General features: G+C 41.7%; 6 protein-coding genes across 7 annotated transcripts; 3 read left to right on the plus strand and 3 right to left on the minus strand.

The window, feature by feature from the left end:
- The first annotated feature begins 4,917 nt into the window (after nt 1–4,917).
- On the plus strand, nt 4,918–8,401 carry Glt (Glutactin). 2 transcript variants are annotated; one of them, XM_089257370.1, is made up of 3 exons: nt 4,918–6,470; nt 6,591–7,337; nt 7,434–8,401. In XM_089257370.1, the coding sequence occupies exons 1-3, from the start codon at nt 5,285–5,287 to the stop codon at nt 8,270–8,272; spliced, it is 2,772 nt and encodes a 923-aa protein (XP_089113496.1). In that variant the 5' UTR covers nt 4,918–5,284; the 3' UTR covers nt 8,273–8,401. The 2 variants fall into 2 exon arrangements, with proteins under 2 accessions (XP_089113496.1, XP_089113497.1); XM_089257371.1 differs by having other exon boundaries at nt 4,920–6,470; nt 6,591–7,313.
- A 1,520-nt stretch (nt 8,402–9,921) lies between these two features.
- Nucleotides 9,922–13,106, plus strand: LOC115562036 (glutactin). The gene is made up of 4 exons (XM_030382753.2): nt 9,922–10,430; nt 11,234–11,905; nt 11,962–12,327; nt 12,386–13,106. The coding sequence occupies exons 1-4, from the start codon at nt 10,203–10,205 to the stop codon at nt 12,980–12,982; spliced, it is 1,863 nt and encodes a 620-aa protein (XP_030238613.1). The 5' UTR covers nt 9,922–10,202; the 3' UTR covers nt 12,983–13,106.
- Nucleotides 13,107–13,685: 579 nt separating this feature from the next.
- On the minus strand, nt 13,686–17,053 carry LOC115562035 (glutactin). Its single transcript, XM_030382752.2, has 5 exons — nt 16,210–17,053; nt 15,519–15,674; nt 14,763–15,459; nt 14,493–14,689; nt 13,686–14,428 (listed from the first exon to the last, which is right to left on the minus strand). The coding sequence occupies exons 1-5, from the start codon at nt 16,549–16,551 to the stop codon at nt 13,790–13,792; spliced, it is 2,031 nt and encodes a 676-aa protein (XP_030238612.1). The 5' UTR covers nt 16,552–17,053; the 3' UTR covers nt 13,686–13,789.
- Nucleotides 17,054–17,403: 350 nt separating this feature from the next.
- Nucleotides 17,404–18,297, minus strand: PrBP (Prenyl-binding protein). Its single transcript, XM_030382754.2, has one exon. It carries the CDS (start codon nt 18,075–18,077, stop codon nt 17,622–17,624), a length of 456 nt encoding a protein of 151 aa, XP_030238614.1. The 5' UTR covers nt 18,078–18,297; the 3' UTR covers nt 17,404–17,621.
- A 315-nt stretch (nt 18,298–18,612) lies between these two features.
- On the plus strand, nt 18,613–19,751 carry LOC108649991 (mannose-P-dolichol utilization defect 1 protein homolog). Its single transcript, XM_018099111.3, has 2 exons — nt 18,613–18,912; nt 18,978–19,751. Exons 1-2 carry the CDS (start codon nt 18,825–18,827, stop codon nt 19,652–19,654), a joined length of 765 nt encoding a protein of 254 aa, XP_017954600.1. The 5' UTR covers nt 18,613–18,824; the 3' UTR covers nt 19,655–19,751.
- On the minus strand, nt 19,699–20,488 carry LOC108649992 (inosine triphosphate pyrophosphatase). Its single transcript, XM_018099112.3, has 2 exons — nt 19,954–20,488; nt 19,699–19,898 (listed from the first exon to the last, which is right to left on the minus strand). Exons 1-2 carry the CDS (start codon nt 20,391–20,393, stop codon nt 19,766–19,768), a joined length of 573 nt encoding a protein of 190 aa, XP_017954601.1. The 5' UTR covers nt 20,394–20,488; the 3' UTR covers nt 19,699–19,765.
- Between the last annotated feature and the right edge of the window lie 326 nt (nt 20,489–20,814).

The raw sequence follows: 20,814 nt of genomic DNA on the forward strand, positions 1-20,814 counted from the left end.
ATCTACTTTTCTTTCTGATTTGCATTTCTGTTATAATACAGTTTTTAATAAAGTGATCGATCAAAAGATATTGAAAAGCATAACGTAACATTAGCTATAGAGACTTTACAACTATACTAGAATATGAAATCGAAATTTTTGCAAATCTTCAAGAGTAGGTCGTTGGCTGAATTGCTAAGTGAAACACGTTTCTCTTTCTTAGTATAAGCCAAACGAATAAGAAAAGATATTTTGTATAAAGCTTAAAAAAAAAAACCTTCAAGACAACACAAAAAGAAAAAAAAAAAAAGCAAAAATAAAAACAAACCTAAAAGTAAATATTAACATAACGTTCTGTATTGCATATATGATGAACGGAAATAAAGCGTAGTAATATCTAAATCAAAGCGAATGTATAAAGAATGGAAAAACAAAACCACATAAATATATACGATATACAAGTTAAATTAGAGTAAACAGAATAGAAAGTATGTAATTCTAAATGAGAATAAAACATTTATTTATTTGGCGCAATTTACACATTTCTAGAGCCAAAGACAAATTTTTAAGTTATAAAAAATAAATATATAATATTATTAGAGTGCATTTATTATTTGTTTAAGCTTCATTTTTTATGTATATACAACAATTTATTAATATAAATTTGATATATTTGGTTACAATAAATAATTTTATGAGATTAAATATTTTCGGTTTTCTTTTTCTTATTTTTGTTTGCAGTTTGTTTGATATCAAGTGTCGACTACATCAAAAGCAATACAAAACACGTAAAATACGAAATAAGTAAAAATTATTTATTAAATAACAACAGACACAAACAACTAAACAACAACAAGAACAACAGAAATCATATAATAGCAGATCATAGAATTGAAGGAAACGTAGAATACACAACATGCTAATAGAGAACTCAACTAAAAATCTAGAACTACATTTATATGGCATTGCATACGAGTAAATACTACATTCAAGTATATATACATCTATATATATACTGAAAAATTAAATCAGATCATTAACTTTTATACACTTTACATTTACATACCACTTACAAATAGTTATATACTGGCTTATAGAGTATGACGAGTATTGTAATTAAGATTCAAGCTACAATTAAAAAGGTTTTACAGAGTATGCCTGCAGAACAGCGAGAGCAGTCAAAATTATTGATTCTACACAGACACACATAGATGATGCATAAAATTTACCTATAAGTACATGCATAAATTAAAATTACAAAAATACTTTAGAAGACAAATTGTCTCCAAATGCTTTTAAACAAAACGAAACAAAAACAAAAAAATGAATAAAAAATATTTTACTAGCGACACTAATTAATTTGTGAAGAATTTCAGAAAATGCAAAACTTGTGAGACAAATGCCATGAAGTACTAATCGTATAAAGATCGTATAACAGTTATTAGATAAACATGCAACATGGATAGCAGAACGTAACTCAAGCAACTTTTTAGGTATGCAGCAAATGCTAATTATGATATTTAATAACAATGATAATGATAATGATAATGATTACGATTATGATAATGAGGCATACGTTAATGTTAAGCAAAGATTTTTAACTTTCTCCAGATAAGATAAAAATTGATATTTGCCATGTATGTTATGTATGAAACAACAGCAAGAAATACTACGTATAGCAACTTAGCGAGAGAAAACAAAAGGAAAAATGATAGAGATTAACATTATTATTAACAAACCACAAAACATACACACTCAAGTTTTCATTTAACATTAAAAACGATATATATTCAAGTGCTTCTTACATAAAATAACACATTTATATATATAAATGTATATATATATGCATATACATTTAACAGTATAGTATATTATTAACAGGCATTATTAACAAAACAAAAGACATTTAAAAATCAAGAGAGAATTAACAACTAATTAGATTTAAGCATTACATTTACCTTATATTATTTATGAGCATGAAAGCGAACTAATGTAGATTCAAATGCCTAAATCGTTTTAAAATTAGTCTATGCCGAACTGTGGTTCCGGTTCCGGTTCCGTTCCGGTTCAGTGTTCGGTGTTCGGTTCGCGTGTCTTGCATTTAGCTGCGACACGAAGCGTTTGGTTTTTTAATTTGTAAGTAGCCCGCTATTAACTTGCAGCGTAATCGTTGCATTTTACTCAAAACACTTGCGAGAAATCAATTTATATAATTATGTTAAGATTTTATAACGCAATAAATCTGAACTATATATAAACACAATATACACTCAAAAACACGCATATTTATATATGTAAATATATATACATATATGAGACTCTGTAAATAATTGAAACATAATACATTGAAAATGATCAAATAAATAATCTTTCATTCGAAGAAAAGAAAAACACAACACAAAATCGATTTTCTCTATAAACATAAATACATATACATATGTATGTGTATGTATATGTATATATTGGCCAAAACATACTCACCCCGTCACACACACACACACACACTCACACACACTGCAGAAATAGTTAAAAGTATGTTATGCGTTCTTTGGCGTTTACAAATATGTAAAATACATTTCAATTTGAAATTGAATTTGAATTTAAATTTAAATTGTTGAAAATGTAGCGCAAAACAAAATAAAGAAGAAAAACATAATAATAATAAAAGCGAATGAGTAAGCCATAATAACAATACGAGTATATATAGCATATACCTAAAACCAAATAAATATTTAATCAAATAAGTTATGATACGTAGTTTGAACAGAACTCACAGAACGGTACTTCCAAGCAACTATAGAGCTACACAAACACACACTTACTTTCTCGATACCCTCTCTGCCGCATACCTATCATACAGATATATAACGCATAGTAGGTATGTCAACGACGATATTTGGATTTTCAATCTTCTTGTTTTTAGTTTGGTTAACCCTGAAAGGTTTTTTTTTTTGTTTTGCTTTTGAGCCCGCCAGAAATATTGAGCAGCACTTACTTAGTTCAACCAAACGCTTCAAAAGACATAAGCATAAAAAATACTTTTCAAAACAATTTCTTATAATTATTACATAACATATTTAAAGAAAAAAAGAAAAAACAAATGTTAGTAAAAGACTGAGCTACAAATAAAAAATAAAAAAAATCTTATCAATAATTAAAAAAAAAAAAAAAAAATCAATTATTAACACGAGGTAAATTTGAGAGAAGCAAACGGTTGAAAAACAGAAAATTTTCCCAATTCTTGTTTATTTATTTATTTAATTTGTTTTAATTTTGAAGGACATATATGTATCTATCTCTATTGTAAGATTTGTTAAAATGCAATTATTTGTTAAGAAGTTCCTAAACGTATTGCATTTAAGTGAAATCAATATTTATCAAGTTTTATAGATCTAATGAATTACAAAATAAAGGGACTTCTGCATTTCTTTATTGACAATTTATTTGAATAATTATGTGTATTTATAACATATATGTAAATGTATGTCGAATTACGCACAAGTTTCGTCAGAAAAGAAAACGCATTTAAGGCTTAGAGATCATTGACGACGATCAGAACATGAAAACTTTGTACCCCAATATACGTAATGCAGTTGAAGTTTACAAATATTTTACATATATCATTTTCAGATTCTTATCGATATTATTATTATTATATTACTTTCGATCTACCGTCTGCGCGCACTTAGGGCATATACAAGATCTATATAAAGCAAATACCTAAATACAAACATATATGTATATGTATATATATACACACATATATATACATATATACATATAGATGAACAAATATATACATACATACTACATACAAATGCTTTTAGCTTTCCTAGTCCTCTGATTTAAAAAAAAAGAAAGTAATACATACTCGTACATAAGTGCGATTACCTACATTAGTACATCCATACATAGTTGTCGAGAGAGCGATTGTTCAAGCTTAATCGCAAAACCAAATGCAATCTGACCCAAAAAGTAACAATGTCAAAGTAAAAAATAAAAAATGATTTGATTAAATCATCGAATCAGCATAAAATGAAAAAGCGAAAGAACAAATTGAAAATGAGGAAGGGAATCAGAACGAATATTTGACTTGGCAGAGGAACGATTAAGCGCGTGAATGAAACATTTACAATTAACAGCATCTAAATATAAAGCAAGAAATAAATAATAAAGAAGAAGCAGAAGCAGAAGAGCAGCGCATTCAAGTGTTAAATTCAAAAGCGAAACACAAAACAAATTTAACACAATATTATTAAAAAATTATTATATTGTACTATTATAACTGAAATATTTAGATGAAATGACGATTCTTAATTATAACATATTATTATAGAAACATACTGAAACAACAACAACAACAAAAAATGAAAAATGAACCGAAAACGATTATTAAATGAAAATATAGAGAATATTATATTATGAAACCAATTACGATTTATATATTTATTATTTGTTTAGGTTCCGGAAGTAAGTATGAAAACTAAATAAACATCAATTTGAAGATAAATAAATCCTATGGTTACACATATTTATGTGAAATTGATCTTAACTAATAGATCATCATAGGTATACACAATACAGGAATATGTATATGCTCTTCTTGGCATTTTATTCGAATCAAAACAGAACTATATATATATGGAACATATATGTATATAGTTTATACATATATGCCCAATGTCAATTTTCTGGGACTACCAAGCTATCAGAAATCTGCCTTGAGATTAGCTTTGTAAACAGTAATGAGCCTTGGAACTTGATTTATAGCTTCGTTTCATTCAAAGTCTTTTGAGTATGTTTAGAAATCATTATTAAAAAATAATTAATAAAAATGCCGGCCAGGGGCATCTGCAGCATACTTTGAGGTATCATGGATTGAATACAAATTTCTTAGTAAATTATTATTAGTAAATTGTGCAAGATGAATACAAGGAATAGAGAATCATTTAGTTGAGTTGCGATAACCCCGGATCAACTGTAGACTCTATAGTCTCTGGCATTTCCAGATAATCGACTGCGGCGAATCTGGCGCACTGTAGCAACAACAATAACAACAACAGCAACTACACAATAAACTGTCATCAAGACGAGATTAAGGCTGGCGACATCAAGAACGAGAACTAAAACTACTTAGAACTATGCCTCTATTTGTATCTCCCCATTCATTATGTGTGTGTGTGTGTGTGTGTTTGTTTGTATTGATGAGTCGAGTAAGTTGCGATTAGGTTTGAACTTTTGATTTCCGACTGTCTGCCATTATATTGAAAATCAGTATCAACTTGGTCACCAGGGAGTTCAGAACATGGAGCTGCCTACTGGGAGGAGTCGACTGCTCTGGCAGCTACTGCTGCTGCTGCTATCGGGCGCTTGCCACGCCCAGTTCGATGAGGTGCATGACGAGAGTGAAGCTTGGCTCCAGGGTGTGTACACGCCGCAGCCTTTGCGGGCGGCACCTTGGCAGCTGAAGCCGGTTACACCACCGCCGCCGCCACCGCCGCCAAGTGGCGGAGTGCTTGTGCCCGGCGTGGGTCAGGTGATTGGTCAGCAAGGCTATAAGTTCATTAAGAACCGACCCATCGATGCGTTCTTGGGCATACGCTACGCCCTGGTGAACAGCGGCCTCGGACGTTTCCAGGCCGCCACAGCGGCGCCCTACCAGCCGATCATCAATGCAACCCAATCGAGCCCCAACTGTGCCCAGTTCCCGGAAGTGCAGCGCCTGCAGGCGGCCGAATCGCGCGGCGAGAACGTCGACGATTGCCTTACTCTGGATATCTATGCGCCCGCCGGCGGACGCGAGCTGCCCGTCCTGGTCTTTGTGCACGGCGAGATGCTGTTCGACGGCGGCGCGGAGGAGGCGCAGCCCGACTACTTGCTCGAGCACGACGTGATCCTGGTCTCCGTCAACTACCGACTGGCGCCCTTCGGCTTTCTGGCCGCCCTCACCGATGAGCTGCCCGGCAATGTGGCTTTGTCGGATCTGCATCAGGCCCTCGAATGGGTGCAGCGCAACATTCGTTACTTCGGCGGCGCCAGCGGCCAAATTACGGTCGTTGGACAGGCCGGCGGCGCCACGCTGGCCCACGCACTCAGCCTGAGCCCCAAGACGCAGCACTTGTTCCAACAGCTCATTCTGCAGTCGGGCACTGCCCTGAATCCCTATCTGATCGACGAAAGGCCACTGGACACGCTGGCCACCTTCGCTCAGCTCGCTCGCTGCCCCAGCGCTGGCCGCAACCTCAGCCCGCTCTACGAATGCCTGAGACGCCTGCGCACATCCCAGCTGGCCAGCATCTTTCAGCAGTTGCTGCAACAGAACGAGCCGCGCGGCCTCAGCTTCTTGGGCGGCTTCAAGCTGGTGGTGGGCGACGCCCTGGGCTACCTACCTGAGCATCCGGCGGCTCTTGTCGCCAGCAACAGTGCCAACAATACGCTAAAGCCCGCTATTATCGGTGCCACCAAGGATGCCAGCGCTTTTATAGTGTCCCGTAAGTGGATCAGATCAGACTAAAGGCTCTTTGCCTAAGCTCCGAGTGCAAGTCCTTTATAGAAGTCCTTTCTACTCTCTTTAAATTTATTCAATAATTTCCTTTCCTTTTCTTCAACAGGCTTCTACGACCAAATTCAGCGCTTGCAGTCGCAAAATATCAGCGATTACATCAACGTGGTGCTGCGACACACGGCCCCGCCCCAGCAGCATAAGATATGGCATGACTTGGCTGTTCGCGAGATCTTTACGCCAGAGCAGTTGCGTTACGTCACCGCCCGCAGCGTGTCGCAGGGCTTGGTGGAGCTGAGCAATCTCATATTGTATCGGGCGCCCGTTGTCTACTCGATTCGTTCGTCCTATAAGAAGAATCCCACCTATCTGTACACCTTCGACTATCGCGGCGAGTATCATCGCTTTGCCCACTTTGGCAATCCGCTGCCCTTCGGCGTGGATGCCTCGCTGAGTGACGACTCCGTCTATCTGTTCCCCTATCCGAAGGATGCTAGCAATTTGAATCCCGAGGATAAGTCGCTAGCCCGCGCCCTAGTTGCCATGTGGGTGAGCTTTGCACAGACTGGCATTCCGAATCCGAACCCTAACGTATGGCCCAAGGCGTCATCGGAGTATGGCCCATTCTTGCGCTTCACCAATTCGCGGCAAAGCATTTTGGAGCTGGACCAGCACTTTGGCGAGAGCATCAATGTGCCTAACATATATGCTCAGTACTTCAACACCACCAGCACCAGCACCAGCACCACCACAACAACCACAACAACAACCAGGCGTCCGTATTACCCCCAGCAACCTTACAGACCGCCTCAGCAGCCCGAGTACAGACCACCTCCACTGCCCGAGTACAGACCACCTCCACTGCCCGAGTATAGACCACCTCAGCAGCCCGAGTACAGACCACCTCCACTTCCCGAGTATAGACCACCTCAGCAGCCCGAGTATAGACCACCCCAGGTGCCCGAGTACAGACCACCAGCCTTCAACGATTACTACGCCAGGCAACAGGAGGTGCGCAGGCAACAGTTGCTGCGGGAGCAGGAGGAGCGGGAGCTGAAGCTACGCGAGCAACAGGAACGAGAACAGCAACAGCAGGAGGCGCTCCTGCGCGAGGAGGAGGAACGTCAACGCGAAGAGCTGCAACGCCAAGCAGAGCTGCAGCGAGAAAAACTGCTGCGGGAACAATTTGAGCGAGAACAGCGACAACGTGAGGAGCTGGAGCGCGAGAATGCGGCTAGGCAAGATGTGGACGAAGACAATGAGGATGAACCAGAGCTGCAGCAGAGTGAATATGAACTAAGGCAACAGCAAGAGCGAGAGCAGGAACGCGAGCAACAGCCACAGCTGGCGGACTCGGAAGAGCAACGTCTGCAGCAGGAGCGCGAGGAGCAGGAGCGGGCGCAGGAGGAACGCGATCAGGAATCCCGAGAGCAACATGAACGTGAGCAGCAGCAACGCGAGCAACTGGAGCGAGAACAGCTGGAGCGAGAACAACAGGAGCGAGCGCAGCAAGGGCGAGGCGAACAGGCATTCCCTGCGGATGATGAAAATCCGCCAGACCCAAGCGCCTATCCGACCTACGAGGATTATGTCAAAGCCTACACGAGCTGGGTAGAAGAACTCAACAATCGCGACAACCCAGAGAACTTTGCAAGTGCTGAGCAAGAGGGTTCGCCTGACGACGCGCCATTCAACGATCTTTATGCCCAGCCTGACGAAGATCCTCTGTACTCCGATAACACACCACGACGAATTAAGCTCATGCGCAGATATCGGCGACCTAGCATCTAAATATAAACATAGAAAGTAAACACTGCCCTTATTTCATTTCGATTTGTTAGCGTGTATAATCAACAGATATTTTCAATTATGTAAAGCATATTTCGTTTCAATAAATAAATTTAATTGATGTTTCCTTAATTGGTAAACTTGGGTAATTTATTGTTGAGCTGCAGCATCGCGGACGAGAAACGTTATGAATTACCAGGCGAATAGAAATGTCAAGTAGGTTTAACATAGTTAAGTTAGATAACAGCTAACTAACAGCTATGTCAACTGATTATTGGTTAAAATTTTTCACTCTTCTACTCGTTTCTGTTCGTTTGGTACTTTTGACTAGAGGTTATCAAATTTTGACCCTTACGGCCACAGCGACAGACCCTAAAGTTATGCAACAATATTTGGCATAGTGCATTTTTTAACCGTTGCCTTTTGAGCATTATTTCCCAGTATAGAAACCTTTTTAAATGATTATAATCTTTTCTCTCATATAATCCTTTCTCTTATATTAAGGACTTCAGGAACAATATTTCATATTATACAGGAACATTTATGTTTCACGCGTCTTATCTTCGCTTATTAACATGCCATGCATAATAATGATGTTATTGGACGCTTTGTTAACTGAAAGTATAAAAGAAAGAAAAAATATTACAATGTCTTAATATTAAATTTCAAGTCCGCCTTGATAGAATAATTTTAAACTGCTCGAAGTAAGTAAGTCTGATTTCAGCTCTAAAAGGAAAATTTAAGCATAATTTATTATTTAAGTGGATGTACATATATATAATCTATGATTTCCCTTAGAGAATTTAAATTTTGTATTTTTCCTATCTCTTGTATTCGATAATATTCTATAGGGCTTAGCTCCTGCATAATCAACCGTGACGTACGCTAAAATGATGGCTTTGGTTATTAAGCTATAACCTTCGCCTATAATTAATTAATTTATGCAAATTATTTTATATGTTATAACAACGTTGGTTCAGATAAACTCTCTGCCAGATGGGTATATGTATATACATATATATTATTACAAATGTCATTGAACCCGAGTCTGAGCCGTTTAATGAGAGCGTCCAGGCCAGATCATTTCTATTTGCAAAGGCAGAAAGCAAAGTAAATACTTTCACCCACCGCAACGAATGAATAAGTTTAAAATGAAAACCAGTAGCATCAAACTCATCGAACTCAGCAAAATTTTCAAATTAAAATATCTGAAATTTAAATGGGAATTACCTCTGGCCCGCAGCTCTGAAAGTATAATTGAACCTAATCAATCCGATGCGAGGCGCCGACTTTCATTGTGCGTAAAACAAACAAACTGCCAATGCCCTAATGGCGATCCCCGACTCTGTCTGCTGTTTGCTTTTAGCTCTTGGCCAGCTGGTATTGATTGTCTGTTCGCCGCAATTATATTGGGCCGCAGGGCCTCGAGATCGATCTGCCAAGATGGGGGGAAAATTTAATCGATCTGCGGCTTAACAGATTAGTTCAGTTTTTAATTAGAAGTGAACTTCGGAGAGAACCCAAAGACCATTAGCAAATTGCTGTCAAATTTCCCTTTTACTTTTGTTTGGATTCAATCAACGCCGCTGCAAGAAACCAGAGCAAACAAAGTCAGCAACGAATTAGTTGGTAGCTGAAATGCAAAACAGCGCAACGTAGATGGGCATTGCTTCATTTCTATTTTTTATTTATTAATTCTTATTTTACTTTTTTTTTTTTTGTTTTTGATTTATTTTAATCTTTCGTTTTCTATTTCGCATTCTGCTTTTCGCATTCTCCTTCTTAATAGTATTCGCGCACCGGAGTGAAACTTTTACTGTGATCAGGCAAAGCGATCGGACTAAAATCTAATCGCCCACTGCTGTCCAAGATCAGTTGAGTTTCGTACTTAGGCGAGCGCTGTCGCATCTTGGCCAGCTTCACAATATCCAAGATGCAGTTTTTGGTTCTGTGCGCGCTGATCGCAGTCGGCGCAGTTCTCGAGGCAGAGGCACGAGTGCGCGGCCGGCTGTACGATGAGGAGAAGGATACTATTCTGGAGCTGCCCAAGCTGGGCGCCATTCAGGGCAAAATTGTGGAGACGGCGTGGAGCAAGCGTGAGGTGTTGCAGTTCGTGGATGTCCGATATGCTGAACCGCCGACGGGACAGCATCGCTTCAAGGTAGGCCAAATGAAAGAGATGAAAAGAGAGGAAGAGAGATGAAAGGAGCTAAGCGAGTAATTTAGAATAGAATATTTGCATTGAAAATGAGAAATCGAGGTATCATGGTGTTGTTAAATGTATATAACGGGCAGAAGGAGGCGTAGCCGACCCGACTAAGTATATATACTCTTGATCCAGGCGACGAACTGGGTCGATTTATAACTGTCCGTCTGTCTGTCGGCTTACCCGTTTATATGAACGCGTCGATCTCAAAAGATACGTACATTTAAGAGCTAGAGTAGCGAAGAGAGTATCTCGTAGTCGAGCAGTACATCTGTCTTATTATAATATTATATTTTGTATGATTTAAATTAATTTCTATTTAGAAATATTTTATAGATCGTTTGCCATAAAGTGATTCCTACACAAGTTTCATTGCTAAATGCTTTAAAGCATCTACGAGTCAGCTGATTTATATCAAGTTTCTCTAGTGATCATAAATAATGCAAGACGTTCGGTACTACATATTTCGTTGTCTCAGCTCCATCCGCTCGACGAACATTTCACCCGAAGCTTTAAGCCATTTATAAGCAGAGATAGACCAAACGAAAACATTCACCCAGCTCATTAATATGTATTGAAGCCCAGACCTAATCAGGGCTAAGAGCTGCTGGTAACACCTAAAAGGGGCAAGAATCGTTAAGATAGGAATTTTCGCTTGATTGGTCGACAATAAATTCCGTACACTAATTAGGGCAACGTTTATTGGTCGTGTAGTAATCCCATCAATCATCGGAGTCTAATTGTTGCGCTTCTTCCAGCCGCCACGTCCCATTGAGCCCTGGGAAGATGTTATGGATGCGACAGCTGAGAAAATTGGCTGTCCGTCTGTCGTTTCGATGGACGCCCTGCAAAAGCTGGACGATGTGCTGGACGTGGAGGACTGCCTGACCATGACCATAACCACGCCGAACGTGACGGCCAACCTGCCGGTGCTGGTCTACATCCACGGCGAGTACCTCTACGAGGGCAGCAACTCGGAGGCGCCACCCCACTATCTGCTGGAAAAGGATATAGTGCTGGTGACGCCACAGTATAGACTGGGCCCGTTCGGCTTCCTCTCGACCAAGACCGACGAGATACCCGGCAATGCCGGCGTGCTCGACATCTTCTTGGCCCTGCAATTCGTGAAGCACTTCATTAAGTATTTTGGCGGTGATCCGAGCCGCATCACGGTGGCCGGTCAGGTGGGTGGTGCGGCCATAGCCCACCTGCTCACCCTGTCGCCGATGGTGCAGCGCGGCCTGTTCAGTCAGGTGATCTATCACTCGGGCTCGGCCATCATGCCCATTTTCCTGGAGGACAATCCGCGCAAGCACGCCCAGGAGATCGCCCAGAAGGCCGACTGCCAGATGGTAACTGTGCGCGACCTCAACAAATGCCTCATGGAGCTGAGCGCCTTGGAGCTATTGAATGCCTTCATGGAGCATGCGGTAGGTGAAATCGTTCTTATTCATGTCTTCTGCTCTACATATTCATTTATTGGCAGCTCGAGAAATCTGATCTGGGCATTGGTCATACGGGCGGCATACAGTTCACAATTGGCGGTCCCAGCGGGGTGCTGCCCAAGCATCCATATGATCTCATGCTGGAGTCGAACTTCTCCTACCCCGCCATGGGGGGCTGTCCCAAGAATGCGGGCACACGTGTGCTCAATGAGATCGTGGAGAACGACTTTGAGGGCAAGATACCCGATGACGAATACAATACGTACGACTATATCGATCACGTCATCCGCCAGGTGGTGGGCACCGACAAGACCATGCTGCTGACCAGCTTTGTCACCCACGACTTTTTCAACCGCCAGCTGCTTGAGAACGGAACCTTCGACACTCTGATTCCACGGCTAATTGATGTGAGTAGGCGTCTTTTAATACAATAATTGGTCTATTCTAAATGGATATATCTTCCAGGTGGCGGGCACCTTAAACCATAAGCTGCCCGTGCTGCTGGCTATGAACATGAACAACAAACACAATCCGGAGAACACGTTTCTCTATTCGTTCGATTATGCGGGCGAGTTCAATCGATATCGCGACATGGACGAGGAGACGAACATGCAGAGCCCCTTCAAAGCTGGCGTCTCACTCACCGACGAGGCGCTCTATCTGTTCCCCTATCCCGATCATGTGAAGCGCCTGAGCCCACCCGATATGACAATGGCCCATCGCATGGTCGAGCTCTGGACAAACTTTATAATAACCGGCAATCCCCTGGGCTCCTATCGGTCCGGCTATTGGCCGCCCATGACCACGCTCTATGGGCCCTATATGAAGATCGACGAGACCTTGACCATCGGCGGCAACTACTTCACTGAGTTCTCTGCCACGCTGAAGGACGAGGAGCAGGGCCACAGTCTCATACGCGAGATATACTATTTACGCAATCGAGCACGCCGCAAGGTCCTCGGCCAGGCGCAGCGCAAGAAGCAAGCGGCGAGCCAACTCAAAAAGCTGGAGGTGCGAAAGAGTCTTGTCAAGCGTCCCAATCGCAACAAAATACGGTTCTAGGGCTCAGGCAACTAGACCAATTAGCTTAACAGTATTTCTAATGAGAATCCGTATTTAATTTATAATTTAATTGAATTTAATTTAAATTAAAGAAGTCGCGCTAGCTGTCCTATAATTCAACAATAATTAACTTGATTGTAGTACACATCAAATATATGTGTTCATATATGTATATAGTAGATACATATTCGCAACTCGCCAATGGATGGGAGTATATTAAGTATGTCAATTTGCAAGGAAGGAACTTGGCAAGATCTTTAGAGCTTAGAGCTTTTGTAAGGAAGGTAACCGCGCAATCATGCCAGCAAGATTGGAAGTGGAGTTAGATTAATTGGAATATGAGATATACAGAACAGAAAAGAAGGTAACACAGAATATTGTTACTTCACTAAAAAAAAAAATCTTAAAATTTAAAATAAATTCCCACAAAAATTGTGCGTCTATTGACAGCGATCGGTAATCCTTCTCCTCGACAAGGTCATTAAATTAATCACACATACATATATAGTTTACTTCCTTCTGCATTTTTACATTTAAGCAACCCCACTTCATCTTCCATTTTCAATGAGTTTAGGGTATCAAAATTAAAGTCTTCGGCAGAGTTATTGAAGTGTTTTAGTTAACGGCCAAACACTGAAAAAACAAAGGAATATTTTCAGCATAAATTCAGATTAGTCATAATGAAAGAAAGCTTTATTGATAATTAAAGCATCTCTGAAATTAATATTCGGAGCAATAAGCTATTCAATTTATTAGATTTTGTGAATAAATTAACTTATTTACATATTTCTATCGGATTCGTGCAAATTAATTGTGTATGCGAGCCGATTTTCTAGCTATGAAAACCAGGTTCTGGCCACGCGCCTCATTGGCTTCGGTTTCCTCGTTGCTTTCCTCCTGCTCCGCGTCCTCTTCTTCGTTTGTCTCTTCGGCTGCGTCTGCTTCTTCTTCCTTGTTGAGAACATCACGCAGCACTGCCTCCAGTTCGTAGTAATCCTCATTGACGAGATTGTAGCCCTGCTTCACCTCCTGCACCCCAATGCTGTACTCGTCCAGGTAATTGTCCCCGAAGCTAACTGTACGTCCGATATGCATATATGGACCAGTTTCGTCATTCATGGCTGGCCAGGCCGGAACACCCGCCGCCTCGGGCACGCCGTTGGCCGCAAACGAGGTCCAGAGGGCAACCATGCGCTTGGCAATCTTGACATCGCTGTTGGCGTTAATCACATTGATGCGCGGCCAAGGGAACAGATAGAGATTCTCATCGGTCAAGCTGACGCCCATGTCGAAGGGCACGTCGATGGCCTCATCCTCGCCTGTGGCGTAGCGATTCAATTCGCCCTCATAGTCAAAGGTATAGAGGTAGGTGCTGTTGGGCATCTTCTTTGCGTTGGCCTGGAGCACCAGCAGCACGGGATTCTTCAGCGCAATCGTGCTGCACAGCTGATAAGAGAAGAAGTAAATTGATGAGTTCCACTTGAGATAATTGAATAGAATGGCAGCTCACATCAATGAGACCCGGCGTAAGGCGCTTGAAGCTGCCATTCCGGATCTCCTCTGCACTGAAAATATACTCCTCGGCAAACTCCCGCCAAGAGCTCGTGGGATCGGCGCCATTAATCTGCTGAATGATTGTCTCAATGTACTTCTCGCCGGTCATCTTGGCATCGGAAGTGGTCTCATTGAAGCTGTCCACGAATAGATCTATGGAGAGGTAGGGTTAAACTTTGTTGTTTTTTTTTTACAGGGACTCCTTAATCCTCACGGAAGTACTTACCCCTCATCAGGAAAGTGCCGCCATGCTTGACACTGCCACCCAAAGTGGGATAGGCCGTGAACTTCTCGGCGGCAAGCAGTCGACCCGGATGCTGTGGCAGAATGCCCGACGGTCCGCCAATGACCAGCTGGACACCACCGTAGGCGCCGGCGGCGACTAGGGGCTTCTGTTCGCCATACACACTGAAGGCAGCCAGCAGCATGGTGGCATTCATGCGATTGAAGCACTTGTGCAGGGAGTCCATCTTGGCTAGCTGCTTGCAGCCGGCTATGCGTCCGATTTCCTTGGTCGTCGCCAGCGGGGAGTCCGTGATGAAGGCCGGCGATAGCGCTGTGCCGGACATATAGATGACGCGATGGAAGAGGTCCTTTGGCACAGCCGGACTCAAGGTGAGCACATTAATGAGCGCCGCTCCGCCCACCTGGCCGAACAGAGTCACTCGCTCCGGATCGCCGCCAAAGTCCGCAATGTGCTCATTGATCCACTTCAGTGCCAAGATCAGATCAGTCACCGCCGCATTGCCGGGCATTTCGTCGCTCAGCGTGGAGAGGAAGCCGAAGGGACCCAGACGATAGCGCACCGACACTAAAACCACATCCTGCTCCAACAGATAGCCAGGTGCCGCCTCCACAGTGTCGCCGTCATAGAAGAAGTCACCGTGAACATAGACCATGACTGGAGCTAGTTTACCCGTTAGCTAAAGACAGCTTCATTATATATATGACATTCAAGTGGATGAACTCAAGGTAAACCCACCGATTTGGTATTGACTGTCAGGCGCAGACAGTCCTCCACATCAACGCCGTTCTCCTCCATTTTGGCGAACTTCACCAAATCCTGGATAGAGGGGCAGCCGGCATGATTACGATGTGCTTGCAGAATGCCCTTCCAAGGTGCCGCCATTTCCGCTGGCTTTTGGGGCGAATGGAAAATTTAATGTATAATTTTGTATGATAACATCATCTACATATATGTACATATATCTATAGACAAGCTAAAAACTCTTAAAAATTTCAGTGAAAAATTAGATAAATGTTTGACTCCAGATATTGGAAATTGCTATCCGTTACTTTTAAAGAATATTTTTATGAACATTCTGATGATTTAAGGACTACGCTATTTTTCAATATGTGTACAAAAATAATATACTAGTTGATTATAGATTTTTTATATTCCTCCTCTATATTATTATTATATTCCTCTGTTTTTTTCACACTCTCCAATTTTTTGTTTAGGCTTTAAATATTTTCTATGGTCTTTAAATAAGTTTTCTTTCTTGTGAGGGATATACATATATAAGATTTGTACATTGACCTAAATTGAGATAATTAAATCGAATTAAAATTCTCCCTTCTTAAAATAAACATACATATGTATACATATACTGACCCAAATTGCCCAAATACGAATTTCAAATGTTAAGTCGAAAATCGAATATAAATCTTACCTTAAAGCGTTCCGCCTTGCCGTATGGGATGTCTAGGAACTGCATCACCTTCTGGCCAGTCCATTCCGTGAGCAAAGTGCGGCCACGAATCTTGCCCAGATCCGGCACCGTTGTGGTAAACACCTTGGAACTGGGCTTGTTCGGCTGCTTTTTGTTTGGTCTTTGATTTACTGGTCTTTGCGCCAGGTGCGGCTTGGGGCGCCTGTTGGGATTTGCCGGCTTGGGCCGCTGTTGCTGTTGCTGCTGTTTCTTATTCTTATTCTGAGCCGAGGCACCGCTGATGGCAGCCAGAGCAAGAAGCGCCACCAGAAGCAGCAAGACAATCTTCCGTAGATTTGCCATGATTTGACCCGTTGCCGTTACGTGTTCAAAGGCAACTGTTGACCAGATTGGTTGGCTACTCAAAACGAAGACTTTCGCAACGGGTCTCGAGGCGGCGCCGTCATAATTAAGTATCTCTTAACCGGGCACCTGGCGGCGGTTCTATTTTAGATGAGAGTTCGAGCGAAATGGGGTCAAGTCGCTGTTAACAGTTCGATTGAACTCAACTTGAGTTCCCCTTGCCTGTCACAAAGATTCATAATCCAATTCGATATTCGCAAATGCAGATTATGAATATTTATCAAGTTGATTGCCAAAGCCGAAACCCGTTTTCCCCAAGGGGCGCACGCCAAGAGTCTCCGAGTCTCTTCTACAGATTATGCTTGATTTTGAAAGTAAAAAGCTGAGCCCCAACTAATTCTTGACCCATTTTAGGCAAATATGGTCAAAGTGTATGCAAATATATTTAACGCTGACTAAGTAGCTATTCAATTATATATGAACTTTGATTGGCTGTCAACGCACGGTATTTCGCCGTTTTTCTATAACGGAACTGACAGTTCCAAAGAATTCATAATTATGAATGAGTTGATTAAACATTTTTTCAATTTAATCTACGTATATTTGTATTACATTCGTTAATACTTTATTAATATGTTAAACAATAATGTTAAATAATAAATAATAAAATATTAAAATGCATTAGTCTAGATGTCTGTAAGATGGCATTCACTAGCCTAAAAAACGCACAAGAACAATTGCATTGAAATGCGTTAAGATTGTGCCTGCTTCTTGTTCCGCAGCGAGGGCAAGCTATAAAAGTATATTTGAGAAACAATTTAACATTATATCAGTTTTTTCTTTTTTTTTATGTTATTGAGTCAAATGCAGAAGAATGAACAAACCGGCAGAAGCAGCAGCAGATCAATATATGTATGCTTGTATGAGGAACACCTGACAGTGGGGTATTTTCTGAGTGTAGTGTATGTGTGTGTGTGTGTGTGTGTGTGTGTTTATGTGTGTGTGTGTGTGTGTGTGTGTGTGTTTATGTGAGTGTGCGTTGGTGTATCGCCCACACACAATACACATATTTATATGTAATATAAGCGCACAACCGATTTTGTGATGAGTGTTTCGTTGTCATAGAAACTGGTTTGAATTGTCACATTGCCATTTAAGACTTTAGCGGGCATCATTTGGGACTCGGGGGCTGCCTCAATGGTGCTCTGCCATGTGTTGGTGGTGTTGGCGCCCACGAAACCCATCTCGAAGAACCACTCCTCCATGATGCGACCCTTGAAGAGCACCTTCTGGTCGAGCCGAAAGTTTTCCATTGACTCAATCGTGCTGAAGTTGATCTCACGCGATACGGCGCGCATATCCAGAATTTTGACTGGCACCCGCGCCTCGTGCTCCACGTCCGGTGCCGAAAAGTCTTTATTCTCCTGCCAGATAACTTTGCCGGTGTCCGCATCGCGCAGTATCATGTAGTTGATCTGAAATCCCTTTTGAATTCTGTCGCCTGCGCTGAGGTCATCGGATCCCATATTAAAGCCACTATATGTATCACAACCAGGAGGTTATTATTTTCTTCGTTAAATTTTCTTTTAGCAAACCAGATTATATTTTTGGAAATAATCAATGTTTATTTTTAATGCTAATTATGTGCGTAGCCGTGTATTTAGATTGAAGAATACATATGTACGTGCATTCGTATTCGCTAGCAGCTGTTTCAGCTGCGAGACAATCGATTATTTATGTCAGCAAGGGACTAGTGCTGTTAAACAGATTCAGATCTATCGATAGGTGTCACGAAATAATCAAATAAATTAAATTCGTACTAGAAACTCAACTTGGCTCTTAGTAAACAGTTATAAGTTAATCTAGAATTTAAACGAAAATAACTACAGTTAAAGCAGTTTAGATCGAATTGTTTCTCGCGTATCTATCCATGTACTGATTCGTCCAACGGTTTTGAAGTTTTAGAGCCATCCAACCGCTGTTAATTTCAAATTCAATCTAATAGTATCAGCGCGCTGTTATGCTAATATTCTACCGCTGTTACGCTGTTAGAGTACTGTTGAAAAAATACTAGTTGCAAGAGTCAATAGAAAAAGGTAAATTTTGCGTTTGTGTGTGGTTAGCGTTACGTGGACTGCTTGGCTTTCAATTTCATTTCCGTTGTTCAATTGCGCACAATCAACTAATAACAGCGCCTCGATAAGAGCCGGCATAATTGCTTTACACACACTTGTCACTCAAGCACATACGTACAAAGTGATAAATTACCAAAAATGGTCGATGTTATCAAAAAGGGCGCACTGCTTCTCATGAATCAGAAGTGCTATGATAACTACTTTCTCGAATACAATTTCCTCGATGGTGAGTACTACGAGCTGCGCTTGTCTCTGTCAAAGATGAGTTATCAATTATATTTCCTTTTACAGTTCCGTGCTTTAAGGCGCTATTGAGCAAAGGTCTCGGCATCGGCATCATCGCCGGCTCGGTGCTGGTGAAGGTGCCGCAGGTGCTGAAGATTCTAAGCAATAAATCTGGTGAAGGCATTAATTTGATGGGCGTTATGCTGGATCTGCTGGCCATCACATTCCACATGTCGTACAACTTCATGAACGGCTATCCATTCAGCTCCTGGGGCGACAACACTTTCCTCGCCATCCAAACGGTAGCCATTGCAGCGCTAGTCCTCTACTTTGGCGGACGGAAGCCACATGCATTCATATTCGTAGTGGCCTATGCCATACTGCTGTATATTCTCAATTCCGGACTGACGCCCATGAAGGTTCTGTTCGCTATACAGAGTTGTAACATACCCATCCTGCTGGTGGGTAAACTATCTCAGGCAGTGACCAACTATAGGGCCGGCTCCACGGGCCAGTTGTCGGCGGCCACCGTCATCATGATGTTCGCCGGCTCCGTGGCGCGCATATTCACATCCATTCAAGAGACGGGTGACACAATGATCATCATCACATTTGTCGCCTCGACCTTTGCCAATGGCGTTATATTCAGTCAGCTGTTATACTACTGGAACAAGCCCGTGGGTGGAGCTGTTAAGCGGGACGCTCCAAAGGTCAAGAAGGTCAAGACCAAGAAGGATGACTAAGTTGTAAGAGCGTAGCATTAAGAATGAACAGTTTCTCGACATGATTGAACAAAGATCAAAACTAAATTAATTTATTAATTTAGCAATTGTAATTAGATGTCATCCCAGTTTTTATTGTTTTTCGTTTTCGAAGTGCTTTCGCAACAGATCCAACGCCCTGAATCGATGGGAAATTGTGTTCTTCTCCGATTTGGGCAGCTCCGCATAGGTTTTGTCGTAGCCTTTGGGCTGAAAGACTGGATCCCTGTGGGCAAAAGAATATTAACATCATATTTGACAAATTTTACTGCAATGCGTACCAGCCAAAGTCGCGCGGGCCACGTGGCTCCACAATGACGCCTTCGGTGATGCCCTGAAAGATTTGCGGCTCGGCCGCGCAGCTCTCGCAATATGCAAATGTGCAAATAGCACGTGCGGATTTGTCCTCCCAGCCACTCAGCATGCGATGCAGGCCCTCGGGTCGCAATTTCTCGAGAAACCACTTAATGTACGGACCAGGCAAGCCCTCAAGCGCATTGAAGCACAGGCTGGTATCTTCTATCAGCACTGGTCCATCCACTTGCCGGGCTGCTTCTTTGCATTTCTTCACCGCAATCTCATCAATCTCACCCTGTAGCTCCGGCAAATCAACCTTCTTCGAGATGATCGTGCGGGGAAAATTGGGCCCAAGTATGGCGACCAGTTCCTCCAATTTTTTTGCATTTCCCGTCACAAAAGTAATTGGTTTCGACATGCTCATCTATTGTTGTCGCCAATTTAAATATGTAATTTGTATGCATCGTCTGTTACGCCGGCACATTCCAGAGATGAGCCGATAGTTGTGACATCAGCTGATCTAGGAATGGCAGAAGCACAGGGTCGTTATGCATTTGAATGCGCCGATTGAGGCAAACATTTATTTGAGAATTCTATTAAAAACAAAAATATAAATAGTGCCACGTTTCATTAAAGTTTATCTTTTTTTGCGCTGCTGGCTATTTTTACTGCTCTATTTGGGCGAGATACATTTTATTGGGTCCGATGTCTCTTAATGTCAATAGACTCGTTTAACTGGAAATTTACCGGAACGCACACTCTCCTATTTCGCATTTATGAGGTTGACTTATAGCACTTATACTGAATATAAGATCAAATTATATAATTGCCACAAAAGTCTCAAA

The sequence above is a fragment of the Drosophila navojoa genome, chromosome 3 (assembly GCF_054131105.1).
Source record: "Drosophila navojoa isolate 15081-1374.11 chromosome 3, UAZ_NAV_1.0, whole genome shotgun sequence".
Lineage (NCBI taxonomy): Eukaryota > Metazoa > Arthropoda > Insecta > Diptera > Drosophilidae > Drosophila > Drosophila navojoa.

Excerpts from the sequence above, each read along its gene's own strand:
- LOC115562036 (XM_030382753.2), top strand. The coding sequence starts at position 10,203 with ATGCAGTTTTTGGTTCTGTGCGCGCTGATCGCAGTCGGCGCAGTTCTC. Across the intron at positions 10,431-11,233 it reads CGGGACAGCATCGCTTCAAG|CCGCCACGTCCCATTGAGCC; the intron begins GTAGGCCAAATG and ends CGCTTCTTCCAG. Across the intron at positions 11,906-11,961 it reads ATGCCTTCATGGAGCATGCG|CTCGAGAAATCTGATCTGGG; the intron begins GTAGGTGAAATC and ends ATTTATTGGCAG.
- LOC108649992 (XM_018099112.3), bottom strand. The coding sequence starts at position 20,393 with ATGAGCATGTCGAAACCAATTACTTTTGTGACGGGAAATGCAAAAAAA. Across the intron at positions 19,899-19,953 it reads GGCCCGCGCGACTTTGGCTG|GGATCCAGTCTTTCAGCCCA; the intron begins GTACGCATTGCA and ends TTTTGCCCACAG.
- LOC108649991 (XM_018099111.3), top strand. The coding sequence starts at position 18,825 with ATGGTCGATGTTATCAAAAAGGGCGCACTGCTTCTCATGAATCAGAAG. Across the intron at positions 18,913-18,977 it reads CGAATACAATTTCCTCGATG|TTCCGTGCTTTAAGGCGCTA; the intron begins GTGAGTACTACG and ends TTCCTTTTACAG.
- Glt (XM_089257370.1), top strand. The coding sequence starts at position 5,285 with ATGGAGCTGCCTACTGGGAGGAGTCGACTGCTCTGGCAGCTACTGCTG. Across the intron at positions 6,471-6,590 it reads CAGCGCTTTTATAGTGTCCC|GCTTCTACGACCAAATTCAG; the intron begins GTAAGTGGATCA and ends TTTCTTCAACAG. Across the intron at positions 7,338-7,433 it reads ACTGCCCGAGTACAGACCAC|CCCAGGTGCCCGAGTACAGA; the intron begins CTCCACTGCCCG and ends AGTATAGACCAC.
- PrBP (XM_030382754.2), bottom strand. The coding sequence starts at position 18,077 with ATGGGATCCGATGACCTCAGCGCAGGCGACAGAATTCAAAAGGGATTT.
- LOC115562035 (XM_030382752.2), bottom strand. The coding sequence starts at position 16,551 with ATGGCAAATCTACGGAAGATTGTCTTGCTGCTTCTGGTGGCGCTTCTT. Across the intron at positions 15,460-15,518 it reads TGACAGTCAATACCAAATCG|CTAACGGGTAAACTAGCTCC; the intron begins GTGGGTTTACCT and ends AGCTGTCTTTAG. Across the intron at positions 14,690-14,762 it reads CGGCACTTTCCTGATGAGGG|ATCTATTCGTGGACAGCTTC; the intron begins GTAAGTACTTCC and ends ACCTCTCCATAG.